This window comes from Sturnus vulgaris, chromosome 6, assembly GCF_052056855.1.
Source record: "Sturnus vulgaris isolate bStuVul1 chromosome 6, bStuVul1.hap1, whole genome shotgun sequence".
Lineage (NCBI taxonomy): Eukaryota > Metazoa > Chordata > Aves > Passeriformes > Sturnidae > Sturnus > Sturnus vulgaris.
In genome coordinates, this window is record NC_142248.1 from 28506301 (window position 1) to 28523594 (window position 17294).

Sequence of the window (17294 nt, forward strand, 5' to 3'; positions counted from 1 at the left end):
AGCTATGATTGCAATGCAATTTTGAAAATTTTGCATCAACGCTTTGAAGTCTTCTAACAGAAATCAAAGACAACAAACTGCCCTTTCTTCCTTTTCTTTATTGTTTTTATGGTATTTTGTCTCAGATTTTAATTATCTATATTTCAAAGCTGGTTAAATTATGTTCATCTATTTACCTCAAGTTTATACTAAATGTTACATCTAGATTGATTATATACCTGCAAGTAAACTGTTTTCAACTTATATTGAGGACATGAAACATCATTTGCACTTTTTTCTCCTTCACAATGACAGTTTATTTGATCTCCCATATCTTACGATAAAGAAACTTTCTTCACCAGTAACAATTACTTCAAACTTGTTGGCAGGATGGTCACCAATTTAAAAGTAAGAACAAATACTGACAGTATTTCTTAAACGGAGCTTAAGCCAAAGTATTTAGTATGTGAATATATTTGTCACATAAAAAGTGGTAAAATCCATGTCAAGAAGTCTTATGTAATAAAGAAAATGTCAATGTGGACTGTGTTATCAAGTGCCTCTATAAAGAACAGTCTATAAACAATGATTTCAGAACCTTTTTGGGATCTACTACTTCTTATTCACAATTCATCCCTACTTTTTGCTTATTTGTCCATTTGATAGACACACACGAATTCAAAATGGTTCAGGTTTTCTTCCTTTCCTTACAATCTCCATTTTCTTAGGCAAGAGTGACCAACTTCTTCAATGTTTGAGAATCTTACTTTCCCAGACAAGCACTAGGGCTAAAAAATACGAGATTACTATAGAATGAATTGTTGGAGCATGGGTAGAGGAAATAATAATAAAAAGTAAGGAATATGACAGGCAATTCAGGAGAGAAATAACACCAGGAATCACAGTTTAGATTTGCCAGTTTATTAATTTCAACTCAGTAATAGCCCCATTGTGACTTCTCCTGTGCTTTGACCATGCTCATATTCATATACCAATCTCAGAACAGATTATTGGATCAGAAACAACACAGGATTAATAGACATGGAATAATGCATCCCATACAGCCCTTGAAAACCTCCATCTTTGAGCATGACAAAGCAGAGGATGGAGCCATCTCAAGCCCACCAGATTCAGTAACCTAAACTGGATGGATGCCATGAGCACGTGAAAAGAGGGTAAAGCATTATAAAACAAAAGCCATAGAATATGACAGACTACACCCGCAGAGCATGTAAGTTAAGAGAAAAGCTCACAGCACAGAAGTAAGCACTGTATTAGCCACTATAGGAACAAGCAACTTTTGACCCAGCCACTGGAAAATACAGACCCACAGACTTATTGACAAACAAATGATGATTTCTACCATTATTCCGATATAGAATGATAAGCATTAGCATTGATGTGAGTGCCTGTATTTAAAACAGTGTCAGCAGCTGAACAAATAAAGGAACTCCAAGTCAAAAACAAAAAAAACCAGGTTTTTTCCTAAGAAAATTTAGAGAAGGAAAAAGAGAGGAAAAAGTGGTCTGCCATACTGAAGAAAGACAAATGAAAAACCCAGAAATGTTACACAATCAATTTTCAAATTGGTTTTTCAAAGAAAAAGTTCTGAAAATTGTACAGAAGAGGTCCAGAACTTAAGGTGGAAAGCAGTTTAAGTCACAGTTTGCATAAACTCCTTCTCTTCACTTTTAAAACAAAGGGAAAGGGTACAAAAAAAAATAAATCAACCAATCTTACCTGATTACTCTTGTCCATCATTTCACTGATAGCTTGATTTTGTTTTTCTATCTCACGATCCAGTTTCTTACACTTCAATTTCCATTGGCGGATGGTTTCCTGAGCTCTCACCTTCAAATCCTCTCTTTTTTTCTCAATCTCCAGCCTGAGTGCCTCTGAATGCTTGAATTCCGTGAGATACCGTTCTGCTTCCTTGGTACTCTCTTCAACCTGTTGAGCTAACTCAGCAGACTGGAGTTCATTTTGTCTACGTTCATTCTCACAAACCTTGTAGCAATTCTGTATCTCCTTTAGCTGGTCCAGCATTTTTTCCTGTTGCTTCTCCCTGTTTTCCAGGTCAGATGTTAACACCTGGAATCATCATAGCAAAACACAAACATTATCTAAAGATATGCAGTAGGAAACTTTATCAAACAACATATAGCAACATTAAATCACATTTTTATTTAAAATACGAACAGCATAAAAGATCTGCTTGACTATCAAGGAAAGCCCTATTAGCCCAGAGAATCTCTCCCTCTGCAATGGTAAAGAATTTCAACACAAGACATAAAATACATACTACTCAATTCTTTCTGCATTTGTTCCTCTTCCAGTTGTTCTTGTTATTTTTCTGTATTATAAGTTTGAGATCAATCATTGGCCATATATTACACGCTATACAAATAAGAAATAAACCAAACAAAGATATAAGGAGATTCATGTAAACAGATGAGAAGAAAATGAGAATTGGAAAGGAAAAAACAGCAACAACCACAGTAATTTATAGTATATGAGCTAGTTTATTACCCAGTTTTATGCTGGTTGCCTTTATGAAAGCAATGTGCTAAATAAAGGTATATTTGATAGCACTGAATATAAAGAGAATACAGCAGCTTGGTAAATGCTTCTAGAACAAAGTGCAAAGAGATTTGAAAATGAAGGAGGCATATATAAGCCTTTCAAAAATGAATTAAATTGGAAACACATATTTTAAAAAGAAAAGGTGCTGCATTTCTCAAATCATATTTCTCTAAACAGTCTCATAAGAAACCCAGGAAAAATAGTGTCCATATACCTTCTGGAAGGACATGCTCAGAAATCAGTTTTTGAATATACACTAGCAAAATAGTATTTTACTAAGATCATGCAAAAATTCACATTAGTATTCTGCATTTTGGGCCTATTTAGACTGCTTTTATACCATTCAGTCTTTTCATTAATGAAAGATGAATTTGATAAACCTGATCTATAGCCAGTCAAACATATTATCAAGCCCCGAGGGATTGAAATACTTTAGAGAAGAAGATTAGATTTCAGAATGACTGAAAAAAAATGCGGATGTAGTCTGAAATAAACAGACTGCAATTCAGAATGGACCAGAGAAAAGTATTTTATCTATGAAAGAATAGGCAACTTCACGGGTGGATATAGAATGACTATTTAGTACTTCCACAAGGTTGTGGGATGGAGTGAGACTTGGTTTGTTGGTAAGGGCTCCCTCCTTGTCAGTTTGTTAGTTTGGTTGGGTTTTTTTTCCCTTCCAAACCAGCCAATGCCTCCTGGAAGGCAGTAAATTGTATTAATCTCTTCAGGATAGTATTTGCTGTCCTAAAAAGATAATCAAAACAAGCTCACAAGCAACAACTAGCAATATTTTGATCAAAACAAGCTTAATTTCCAATGAAAAAAAAACAACTGTAATACTTCTTTAAATACAAAGATTTAAATTGATTATAGCAGAAGTTCAAAATTGCTTCATAAAATACAATCAGATATTACATTTACCGTGCCACAGATTTTCTAAAATAGGTCATCATTTTTTCAGTCATGTGATTACACATGTAATTATCATTTCCCATTTCATGTCCTTTTGGAGACATGGAGGATGTCAGACTAAAGTGATGCAGTACTCAATGCTCAACTCATTAAAAATAGTTATTTATATATAAATTCCCCAGAGTACGTACTTGATTAACAAAACTACAGACACTACACACTTTTTAATGAAAGTAGTCTAAACTTAAACACAGAAAATAATGTACAGTTAACTGTAAACATTCCTCTTATTGTGTAGAAGTAAATCAACCTCAAACTTATTGATTTACAGTATAATAAAAAAGAGGAACATTTGTTTTAGATATTTACCTTGAAGTACAACTAATTGATCAACACTAACTACTTGCATGAGGAGGAAAACTGGATTTTGACATGGATGTACCAATATAAATGTGACTTTTAATGTTTTATTTTTAAAATGTGTAAATAAGATAAATCTTAGCAAAGAGTTTGCACTTTGCTTAGAAGAGTTGAGCCAGCACAGACCCAATAGTTAAAATCAGGTGGAAAACAGCATCATAGCAAGTCAACATTTCATGCAGCCAACCCTGTAAAGCAAAAGTATCTCCACACTCTGTTTATATATCGAAACAGGAGTCCCAAATGTACTGATGTGTACTTTTGAATTCCTAGTTGATGTACAATAAATGTATATTTCTGTGTAAACATGGCAAATGGGTGCAGTTGCCAAAATTCTGTCTGATCTATGAGGGCTTGCACTACTGGCCTTTAATTGGCTTATAGTTTCATTTGTAGAAGTAAATTTTAGTGAGAATATGAATCAATTTTTGTAAGACTGAAAGACTTATATTACTGATGATTTCTAATATTAAATAAACATATCATTAGTTTTCCCTCAGAAAAACTGAAATGTTTTAATAAACTGACTGCAGTTTTAACAAACTGGACGATGCTGTAAGAATATTAACACCAAATTCAGATGAAGAGTAATTAGTAAATCAAACAAGTTCCTAGGCACAAGAGTCTAAAAACACTTAAGGAGAAAGTAATTTGTGCATTTTGTTTACTTCTTAGTCATAATAGTTAAATCTTAATAGCTAGCCATAACAGCCCCATATCTATATGGCTTCATGGAGAAAAACGTGTTTCAGATAGTTGCATAAATTTGGAAGACCTCACAGCTGCACCCTTGCATAAACTACAGTAGCTGAAGTAAATATTAATTTTAAAAATTGATTTAAGATTGAACTCACGTCTAAACATGAGTTTAAGAATGTGTTTTAACCTTTTTGCATTTTACATCACACTGTGATTTTATGGCAAGTGTTGGAGGCTAAATGTACAACGCACACAACTCAAATTGTTGCAAACAATGACATTTGAATAAATCAAAAGAAATTTCTAGTATCACATGTACATCAGAGGCAAGTTAGATCCTCCCCACTAAACAAAGATAAATTACACCCAAGTCAAACATGACTGGTCACTTCCAACTGGGAATCAGACTATCTGATAGGAGCAGCTGTTAGAACAGGCTTGACAAAATGCTTTGTTAGTACACAAGATTAGAAATCCACATCCTTGTATTCCTTGATGTTTCATTAAAAGAAAAACACACTAGCTATTTTCCTGTTACTGCCCCTGCAGGAGAAAGGCAGTGGGAAGCAGATAAGAAGTACAAAGTACTTTCTGTTGAGAAAATGAGGGAAGTCAAAGATTTCTAACTCAGAGAAATGACAATGACCCCAACTGAGCATTCCTGCATGAGTATTTTCAGGGCAGGAAATCAGTATTATAAAATCATTCTGACCCTTAAGAAAGCATGTTCTACAAGCAGAAGTTAAAATAACTGTTTTTCTGTGGGTTTTTCCCCCATTACTTCCCGTCACCAAAATAATTAGTTTCTTAGGCACAACAAAACAAAAAACCAGAATGTTTTCAGTTAGTCATGGGTTTTATTGACCAGCCAGAATACATATGCTGATGGACACCAGGAAATGAGTTCTGCTTGTCTTACCCTCCATAAAAACACTTTGAGTCTTTTTAAACCTATTCAATGACTGAATTTCATAAAGCATGTAGGAACTTAACTTTGAGAAGGCCATGATTTTCCAAAATGTAATTTGAAATATTAGTTTGATTTAAATCAGCAGAGAAGCTGACAAGGTAAAGGAGCAGCAGATGTAAACTGAACAGTATAGTCCTGTAAATCTATGAAAAGACAAAAAAATAATTCCTACATTTGAATTTCCAAAGTGATGCAATATCATTTCAACAGTAATTACCTTCATTAGGAAAATAAATACAAATCCCTTGCTTACAGAATGCCAAAATACAAGCAGAACAAAAACTGAAGTCCTTGACTACTGAAATAATACACATGGTTTTGCAAACCAACTCTTTTCTCCTGACAGTCACAGAAGACAAAAGAAAATTGTTACTGTTCAGGCATACTACTACCAATGACAAATCTAGATAAGAGCAATAAATACAGAAATTTCCTATCTTAAATAAGAATGCTACTGCCTACTTAGATATCATTTTATGGTCAAAGTCTTCTAACTAAAATTCCAGTACAAAGGCTACTCTTACCCTTTCCTAGAGAATCACATTAAACATTATGTGCTTACCATAAAGAAGACTACTAATAGTTAGGATTATATTGCATCTAATTACCAAAAAAGGGAAGTTGTGACCTACTTTTGTTACTCTACTGCACTCTCTCATAGAACAAGGTACCTCAGTTTTTAAAGCTGAACATTAGTTCTGAGGAATGATGGAATGGGGAATAAGGAAGTAAGTACTACCTTATAAAAGTAGTTCCAAAAACCATTATTAGTGGTAAATGCTGATAAAAATCAGATCAACTTTTCTTTCCACACGTGAAAGATAAGTAATCCCAACCATGAAATCATGGGCAATAGCAAATATCTTTTTTGTTATTACATGGGAGAGAAAAAAGTTGGCAAACTCAAATTACTTTTCAAAGTTATTTACACAATAAATAATGAGCATGACAGTTACTCTTAGTTTTAAAGGTTCATCCCTAATCTGATATATCACTAATGTTAAACAGATGAGAAATTATTTAAAAAACAAACAAACAAAAAAAAATGCCACCAAGCAAAAGGCAACAAGACTCAGCTTACCTGTACGTGCATTACAAGCTGGGCTTTCTCCTTGTCCTTACGCTCTATACATCTCTTCAGTTCTTCTACCTCTGACATTACAGCATTATGACTCAGCTTTGCTTTAAGTTCCAAAATATGTTTCTCTAGATCTTGCTTCTCTCTCTCATATCTTTCAGCTACTGTAAAACAGCAAGAACAGAGAAACAGACTCAGTAGAAATACTATCTCATGATTAATTAATTTTATCTCATTTAATTTTGGCAATTTGATTCTCTACTCGAGACTATTATACAACTACTGATTTTGACCTAAATACCTGTGAAAAATTGTATACCTTTATAATTATCGAATAACATTTTACTGAATGAAACAGTATTTTTCAGTCATTTTACAGGGGTTTCCACTATTCCCCCTGCACACAGCTGCTCCCCTCAAAAAAACCAAAACAACAAGACAACCAAAGGCCCAACAAAACTGAATAAAATAAAATGGAACAAACAGTGGGGAAGTTCTGGTGTAAATGAAATTTGGCCATCAGCTTCAAGGCCAAGGTTTTATCTCACCAGAGTAATACCTCCCAATTTGAAAGTCATGTTATCTGTCAATTTTATGTCTGAATACTACAACTACAACCAAAGATTTTGATAAGAGTAAGCTATAAATTCTCTCAAGCAGAAATTCAAAGGTCTTCAGTCATAAATAACTACTAGAGGCAAAAGAAAAAAAAAATCTCTGTCTTCTTCCCATATATCTTTGAAGAAACAGAAACAAAACAGCAAGGTGAAACACAACAGTAAAAAGTATATAAATATATTCACGTATTTTAACAGTTACAGTACGTTTTTATTTTCTTCATATTTTTACATCTGCTTTGATTTATAAGATCAATAGGAAAATTAAAATTTGCTTTTATTAACATGAAAAGCATATTGTTTCAAATAAATTAACTTTTAAGCAGATACATTAACATGATTGGAGAAAAACTATTGAAATTATTATTTTGCATTACATTTCTGAAGCTAAGCCACATACAAAATCTAGCCCATTTCCAGTGTTCTGTAGGAGATTTGTAAAAAACATGGAGTCAGAGTCCTATTTTAAAAACCAAGATAATTCAGAAGCTGAAGTACAAAATTACAAAAAGATGTCATTAGCCAAACCAATTAAACATTCCCATAGACACTGGACTCTGGAATAGAATCACTATTTCTCTATTACCTTGAATAATACATTTTTATGTTAATATAAAGAAACTAAGACTTTATCTAATGCCTTTTTGCTTATGTTGGAAAATTTAAATACAGATAGATAACTAACAATTAATTGAAGACCTTGCAAAAGTGGTAATTTAATATGCAATTATATATGGAAATGGTTTGAAGTATTTGTCTTCTAAATAAAACCATTCCAACTCTAAAACTCTAACGTAGTACAAACAGAAGCCCTGACTGTATCATACAGAAAAATTTCCTTAACCACTCGGGAACACATTGCTTGGAAATTCTACCAAAAAGTCATCAGCCTTATTAAATACCTAGTCAATAACACTTGCTGTGATTTTTCAAGATGGCAGAATTCAAACTGCAAATGGACTGAAATGCAAGTTTTCTGGAAAATCATTACTTAAAAATAATACACGTTTTTCTTCTGTAAACACACTATTCAGTTGGCTGAAATTGCCTCATTTGTTTTAACCATGCAAATCAAAATATTTTACCATAAATTAACTGTCATTGCTATTTCTCTGTTAATATTCAGGTGCCAATACGCATTAACCTACACCTGAGGAATTAATTGGCTGGTTTTGTTGAAACAATAGAAGAATTAGACTGCAACTCTAAGATAAAATTAATGACCATGCCTACTAACTAATTTGCAAGTCTCTAGTGCAAAATATTAGTTGTACCTGCTCTAATTCTCCTGTCATCATCTTGTACATCCTGGTAGCTCTGGCGATGCACAGCAGCATATGAAATTTGATGTTGCAATTCTACACGATCTTCTTCTGCTCTCAAAAGCTGGGAACGAAGATCCTCAATCTAAAATATATGAACAAGCATCAAAATTTAATGAAAAACAGAACAAAAAACTAAATATCATACTTTTATTAAATGCTAAAAAAAGTACTACACACAAGAAATATTCATAAATAAATCTTGAGAGTAACTGCAGATGGTAAAGAGACAAAGTACTTTCTAATTACAGGCCACAAAGTGATTATTTAAAATTAAAGGAAACATTTTAATTTATGTTGACCACAGAGGAGCATAAATTTCTCTAGACCAAACAAAATGCTACCATATTATATGTTGCAATTGTCTTTTTACACAGCTAGTGAAAATGTCTATACAAATTTAATAAACAATATATTTTATTTAAATTGTGCTCCTTGCTCTTTAAAAATACAATGTATTTATTAATAAGAAACACAGGAGTTCTTCATATTTTTCCTATCATATATAGCATAGCACTTACAAAGATGACAACATGTAGGAAAATAGAGAAAATCCAACATGCTAAAGTTGAATTGAAGAAAAACACCCCTAATTCATATTACCTTATATTCCATTCATAATGATTTGAATTCAAAACAGTAATATAGCTAACTCAAACTTCTGCTAGGTACACAAGTCAAACAACTAATGCTAAAAGATGAGAATGCCAATTGCCTCCTCTCTAGTTATTTCAGTCTTTTTATCCAGCCTCTTTAAACCAAATTCCTACAAATTTTAAGTTTAATCATATATGCCTCAATAGCTATTGTTTAAAGCACACTTTAGATACAGTTTCAGGTATTGGTTTATTTACTTTTATTGTATGTTACAACGTAGCAAATACTTCTAGGTCATTGATTTATCTGATTTCACCAATTATAGCACATGCTTTGCAGAACAATGATTACTAATACAGAAGTTGTTCTAAAGCATATTATGAAAGGAAATTTCACATAATGCATTTATGTACTGAAAATATAGCATTACTATCACTACTATAATTAATAGATACGAATATATACACATAAAAGTTTGGAAAGCAGAAAAAGTATAATGAGCTCAGTCCACATATATACACATTTAAACCTGTCTTTCTATACCTCATTTTTTCCTTCATAAAATAATGTTATCAGAGGGTGAGATAGAAATATTAAAAAAACACTCAGACACAACTTAATATGAAAACCTTAGCATTTTTACTACACTAAAGCAGTTACCTGATGCAAAAGAGCTTCTCTACTCTCTTCAGATTCACTCAACTTTTTCCGGCACTGCTCTAATTCCTGCTCAAGCTTTCATTTCAGAGGACGATGAACAAAGAAAATCAATGTAGGCATCATAATATAAAAGTGTATTTTAACATTTAATTTAGACACAAATTCATCCATATAAGCATCTATCTAAAATGCAGTATAATATACTCAGGATTTTTATTTGTCCAAAATCTTAAGCAAACCTTCAATTGTATTACATCCCTGAAATATTTATTTAAATTACATAAAGAGAATTTTACTTACAGCCTATAATTTTTGTATAATATTCTGCATCACATAAAGGTACAAAGTCATTTATATTATCCAAAACAAAAATCACAAAATCAAATCTTAAGTGAGTTAAAAGTTAAAAAAATGGAAGATAAGTTTTAAAAAAGTTTCAAAAACGTTCCTGGATTTGAAACATAAGTTATTTTTAATTTAGAATTTGAAAGTTAATATTTTAAATCACCTTTGGTAAATAGTTTATTCACAGAACTGTTAAAGACAACACACGTTGGCAGAATTGTAATTGCTAAAACATGTAGGGTTTCTGTGTGCTGCAAGATTATGTATTTGAATTATTCTGGAAACAAGAGGACTAAAATGTTGAAGTGCTCTGAATTTCATAAAACTGAAAGTTTTCCTAAAAACATAATATTCAAAATATGTAATCAGAAATAGTCATCAAACTGATGACCATTAAAAAAAATAAAGAAACTAAAGCAAAAGCTACAAAATATTTTGTGACTTCTTCCATAAATAGTTCAAAGATCCACTTGGAAATAAATACATGTTTTGACAACAGAAATTGTTATTGTTGAGATAGCAATCTCAAGGAGGATGTTGAGAGCCTGGCGAATGGGCAAAGTAAACAGGACCAACATTAAGAGAATGAAGAGAACAACATAATGTAAAACACTACATAAAGGCTTAGCATAAAGGGGTATAACTTTGAAAGATGCTAAACTTGATGCAAGTGGGAAAAAAAAGTGTAATACAGCCCTAGTATCCTGCTAGAATAGAAATACAAGAAATTTTGGTTTTTATGAAAAGAAATAGTGAAATACGGCAACAGTTCAGTAATAGTAATTACTAATAACTGTGGTGTAAAATAACCAGCATGAGTTAGTTGCAGGGATAAAGAAAAGCTGCTTTGAGCTGCTGCTACAGTAGACTACATACAAATTCAGAGACAAAATAGAGAAAGAAATCAAGGATAATGCCCAAGTTACAAATCTGTCTGCCTGGCAGGATGAAGAGTCATTAGAAGTAACATAGTATAATTGAAGAGCTTTGAAGGAGACACACAAGCTGAGCATAGCTATATTTACAGTGCCTCCGATGCAGAAAAAAATCCCACAATTGGTATTCTTAAAGAGTAAAGAAAATTTTGTTCTGCTGGTTTCTCAGAAAAAAAGCATATACTGGAACAGATGACACTATACACTCATTTAAAACCAAACAAAATGGAAAAAATTAAGGCTTACCTGGTGCTTTTTGCTTTCATATTTCACAAGTTTGTTTCTCATGAGTTCTTCTGTTTCATCTGCTTTAGCATCTTGCTTCTTTAAAACCTTTAGAGGAGAAAAATATACTGTAAACTTCACCACAAAATGTACAGAAGCCATCATTCCAAGGCTGTTAAAATGAAGAATCTGCTGATACATTTAAGAAAGAAGATCTAGACAAATCCTTTCTGTCTGCATCTAATATTTCCACGTAGAGCCAATGTATATTGTTATGAAAAGTTAAATATAAGTTCATGCATACATAAACACACCCATGCAGAGAACAGGGACAAACACAAAGTCTAAAGCAGCACTAACATCCTTCCGATGTATAGAGTTCCAGACACAAGTTGACCTCAAACACCTTTAGATTAAGGTCTAAAAGGCTCAAGAGGTCCCCTACAGATTAGCTGTGTACATTCAGAGAAAAAGAATATATTCTCTAACAAAAAGTGTGCATGTATGAAATAAAATGCACTGCAAACAAGAAAACACTACCACAAGGTTGTATTAGATGTCAAAAGAACAGAAAGGGAAAAGGTTATTTCTTCTGAATCTAGATAGATGCTTAGAGCCACAGAACTACAACTGAAACTTTCCTGATCAAAAGTTACCAACATTGATATGCTCTTCCTTAACAACAATCACAAAAAAATAAAACAAATCTATGGGGACTTTTCCCTCTCAGATTGAGGTATCTAAAACCACATGTGTACACTTTCTAAACCATCTTACAAAAAATAAAAGTGCATTAAATGTCAATTTCAAAATCTTGTCCCTCTGCAAACCAACACAATTTGTGAAACACATCCAATCACTGGCAAAGGAAGTATTAGACATGACAGATATTAATGACATGTAATACTTGCAACAAAAACAACCCAAGTTTAGATATCTCAAGCCATAGCAAAATCATTAGCTCTTTTTAAATATCACTTAGAAACATCAGCTGAAAGAGATCAGTAGCGATTTACTGATAATTTGCCATGAATTACTGTAACTGTTTATAAATCAGTTTTTATCTGTGCAACATGACCAAGCATTTTTCACACCAGTCACAAATTGATTAGAAACCTTAGCACAAATCTTTTACTTTCATCCCATGTCTTGAAGCCCAAGTACATCTATTCCTTCTATAATTACTTGCTAAAACAACAACAGAACAACAAAAACATATAGCCTTTCCAGAGAGAAATGTCTTTTTCCCAGTCTCTCGTTCCCAAGCAGCATTTTCATTTTACATTTTAAAGGAATATCTCCTTTAACAAATACCCCTGAAATTTGTCCCTACAAATTGTGCATTTCATTCTGTTTTTGAACATTTTCTTTTTACTGTACACTGGAGAGCAATTTCAGTATATGAAAACAGAACACAAGACATTAATCAACTTCAGTGAAGCCAGGCATTCAGCTTTAGAAGTTTGGCTTTAAAAGTAGCTTTCTGGAGAAAATAAATGGCTTTATATACTTACCTCACTCTTATAACCTCACCTCAGGAAACATAGGGGTTTCAGTATAGTTTGGATTACTCTTCTGCCTGAACAGTTTACATTAAAATTTGAGACTGTGGAAGACATTAATCATAAATATACCACTGAAAATATTATGCCAAAAGTATAAAAAGTTATACTTTTAGTCATACTGATCCCTAATCAGATAATAGAAGACTGTAACACATTTAAAGTATTTTCCTAAGTATTCAGTAGAGATTTAAAATCTATCATTCCACTCAACTATAAAACGCAACACTGCACACATTTTACTCAAAAAGACGCCTGGGAGAAGTCCCAAAAAGCAACATGAACAAAAGTCTAAGGTCATCTCTTCAGCTAATGCTGGTTTTGCACTACCCAAGTTGATTGGGTTTTTGGTTTGGTTTGTGTTTTTTTTCTTTATTTTTAAAGACCAGAAGTATCAGTTCAGAACAGCCTATTTGGATTATATGATGTCTATTTACAGCACTCAACCATCAGTTTTACTAGTAATTTTAGAAGCTTTGTTATAGACAGTCAACTTTAGGCCAACTTTATTTTTTTATTATTTTTTAAATTAATAATAAACATAGTACCAAACATGCATGTTTTCATGTGAAGATTTGGATAGAGATGTCAGAATCACAAAGAAAATATTACAGCTGGACTGGATTCAGGAATACTAGCAACATTTTCAAAGGCTATTCCTGCTGAAAACAGAAAATATCTCTGCATCAGTAGCACATCCCAATTCCCAGAAATAAATATGGAAATAAATATGCTATTTCGACTTGACTGACTGGCATTCAGGCTATTAAATAGGAAAAATTTCAAACAAAAACGCATCCTTTACTATAACTGATACTATGAATATAACCTTCACTTTTATTTTCTGTATATTATAAAAATAGCCCATAGTAATTTCATTTTAAGGAAAAAAAAAACCTCATATATATATTTATATACATATATATATATTTTTTTTTTAATATACATTTATATACCCCAGAGTTAAAACACGTCAAAAAAGAAGCAATGTTAGAATAAATGAAACATACTACATGTGCACTGCTTCTTGGATGTGAAACATGCACTGTTCCAGTAGGTGCCAAGTAAGCAGTTAATCAAAATGTCTTAAGGAAATGGAAATATCTGGTATCCACAGCCAGAGAAATGTCAACTGTTACAGACAATTCAGAAATTATACAGGTAAAAGTTAATTCTGTGTTTTGCCTCCTTTCTGTACTCCTTTCTAAATAATTCTCTCGTTTGTGTGCCACACTTGTTTCTCCCCCACTATGGATCACTATATAAGCTTTCCCTTGGGAGGGGTAAAAGAAAAACACAAACAAACAAAACAAAGATTCAACTGATTATTTGATTTCATTTGTTGTACCCAAAGAAGGGGCTGAGGAAGTCAAATGTCAAAAATGAGAACTAAGAAAAGAACACTAAGGACAACAGTTCAAGCACACACTCCTCTCTGATGGCTCCCAAACAGCAGGCAGACATTGCCCAGAGAAGCTGAAGCACTAAGGAATGGGAACAGGCGTATAGTCAACAGGATCCTCCTCTGAAAGCATTAGTGTCCAGGCTGGTCTGGAAGAGACTGACAAGGAGGTTGATGAGGCCTTGCAGGGGGCAGGTATATAGGAGGCCACAAGGAGACAAAGAACTTCCATGTACAAAGGTCTTCATAGCACAGCTTTGGGAAGGACCAGCTACATGTTCCACTGCCTGCTTAGGTGGTCAGGCTGGATGAACTTTTGGTTTAACCAAGGAGAGCAATTCTTACAGGTCTTTATAAAGAGTTCACTAGCATAAGACAGTATTAGAATACAAATGTAACATATACCCCAACTGAGCATACTTCATCCACATAGACAGAGTTACTATTGAACTTCAAAATCATAACTTACTGCTTCATAGACCAATTTCTCTTATACACGAGGAAAACTATGGGGATGATTGTGGAACAACTCAAGTCCTCAATCTTTGCAACTTATGATAACCTTTCAAGAGCAAATCATAACTTTTACAGCAACTTAAGCCTACTAACTTTTCTGAGGGTTTGGGTTTTGGTCTCAGTTTGGATTTTCTGTGTTGGGTTTTTTAAAATAAAACCAGATATTTTGAAAGCTGTCTACAGACCACAAACTGAAACTTCTCTTTCAAAGTGAGACTGCTTGGTGAGTTTTTCATACTATCACAAACACACAAGCAGAACAGCCTCATGCTATATTTTAAAGTAAGGCAAAAAAATACCACATCCTAATCTGAATGAAAATACTTTCCCTAACTTGCTACAGTAGTGATTAGCATGGCGCCAAGTATGCTACCTAAACATATCAGCCAGGCAGTTAAAAAGAGACTACCTAGCTATTTCAGTGACAGATATGTATGAGACTTGCTCATGTTCCAAGCAAGAGTCAGACTCAAACTACAATCAAAACAAAAACCATTGGCCACAGGTGGCATAGCACAGAGCCAAAGAGCAAGTACCAACAATGCACTAAAATATCCAGGTTGCTTACAGCACAGATCAAAGTTATGTTTGTCCAAAAAGATCAGTGATGAAGATAAGCAAAAAACAATGTTCAATAACACTTCTGACCATCAGTTTACCACACTCTGTCCACCAGTTTCTTGCAGTTCACGGTATTTGTAGCGGGAGGCAAACAGAATCTAAGTATACATGTTGCACAACGAGGAAGTTAAAAAATGTTTCCTTGCCTACCCAAGTTGCTAGCCTAAGTCACAACTGTAGTCACTGCCTTACCACAGTCAGTGGATTCAAGAGGTTCAAAAAAGATTATTCTGTTCACCTAAACTATGCCAAGCATGAACACATGGACACATTTCACCAAAATCCAAGAGGTCAAGCACAGAATTTTGTAAAGTCATCCAGGATACCCAACACACAGAAAAGAATGCAAATAAAATATTTTTAAGAATGATACTTGATCTTGTTTTAGAAAATAGATGTATAAATGCAAACAAAAATAAGAGGTGATGGTGTCTTTATATTCAAAGTAAAAGAAGCACTGAGGAATCTCAAAACAGCTTTCATTTACATAACAAATGCAGTTGATAAAGCAATTCATGTACACATGTCAATATCCGTGGTAAGAAAAGAACATTTGTTCTTTCTTCTAATCAGAAACATGTTTATATCACGAATATATTAAAAAATTAAGATATAAAATTGGCATGAATTTGTTTGCTAATTGCTATTTTCTAATTTGCTGTTTAAATGTACCAATACACACTAAGGTAAAGATATAAAAACTATTTTCTGTACATTTTATGTATGACTACACGGAGCACAGAAAGGCTAAAGTTTAAAAATAAAAATGCAAATTTAAAACCTGAAGATATAAAATTTTACACTTCAAGATTTCTTAATGGTCAGTATATACCTAAGTATCTTCTTGGCTCATAATCAGTCTATGATTATAATACTACAATACAAATAAGAAGTTTGCACACTATACAAAAAAATGAGATTAAGAAAACACAGACAAGAGAAAGACCAAAATAAATGCATCATCATGTTCTGTTAGATCCTGAAAATGTATCATTTTATAATTGCAATTTAGGAAGGCGATTCTCTTAAGACGGTAAAACACTGACAATTAGTGGTCAGTTCCAGGCACTGCACTTCACTGAAAAAATAATAGCATTTAATCCTCACAAACTTCACATGATTTCTTAATTAGAGCAACTACTGATCACATGCAAAAGGCAAATTTGATTTGGTTTGAAATGTGTAACAGGCAAAATAATGAAAAAATTACATCATTAAACAGCCACAAATGGTTTAAATAGTATTTCTCTGTAAATCAATCAGGCCATATTAAATGACAGGATTTCAAAACTCAGCCCAAACACTACCCTTCTTTTCAGTAATGTTACTTGGGAAGCATCTTGAAAAAATAAATGAAAACAAAAGTAGACTTCAATAGAACATTATGTCCGTGCAATGATTACTGCAAGACTGAGGCCACTGTCAGTTAAGAGTCCATCTAACTCACAATTCGAATTACAAACAACAAGAAACAGAAAACAAATTAACAAGCTCAAAATTATGCAGAAACATGTTTCATTCAAATAACAATTTTAGCAAAATATTTATTTACTTTATTCTCACTAGGCTATGCAAGAGTACACAAGGCTATACAAGTACATTCTTTCTAAAATACAGCAATTTAAACTGTATTTTAGAAAGGGGCTCCTCAGGAAAAATAAAGTAGAATTTACAGAAGAAAGGACTAAACCATCTTAATTCACAGTTGGACATCTTAGGGGAATAGAAAGCCTAGGATGTACTTAGTATTTCATATTCTTTTTGCATGAAATTCAAAAGATGAGCTACCAAGAATAAAGGTACGCAGCCTGAAGGCTCATCACATAGACTGTGATCATTCATATGATC

The 17294-nt window shown here is 33.0% G+C and overlaps 1 protein-coding gene across 3 annotated transcripts in view; it reads right to left on the reverse strand.

Moving 5' to 3' along the window:
- CEP128 (centrosomal protein 128) overlaps window positions 1-17294 on the reverse strand; it is a 209145-nt gene that overhangs the window by 174067 nt on the left and 17784 nt on the right. For all 3 annotated transcript variants that reach the window (XM_088167434.1, XM_088167433.1, XM_014869832.2), the window contains exons 10-14: window positions 11367-11453; window positions 9841-9915; window positions 8536-8668; window positions 6648-6808; window positions 1720-2070 (exon numbers count right to left, since the gene is read on the reverse strand). In XM_088167434.1, the coding sequence (XP_088023560.1) occupies window positions 1720-2070; window positions 6648-6808; window positions 8536-8668; window positions 9841-9915; window positions 11367-11453 (807 nt within the window). The remainder of the gene's footprint in view (window positions 1-1719; window positions 2071-6647; window positions 6809-8535; window positions 8669-9840; window positions 9916-11366; window positions 11454-17294) is intronic.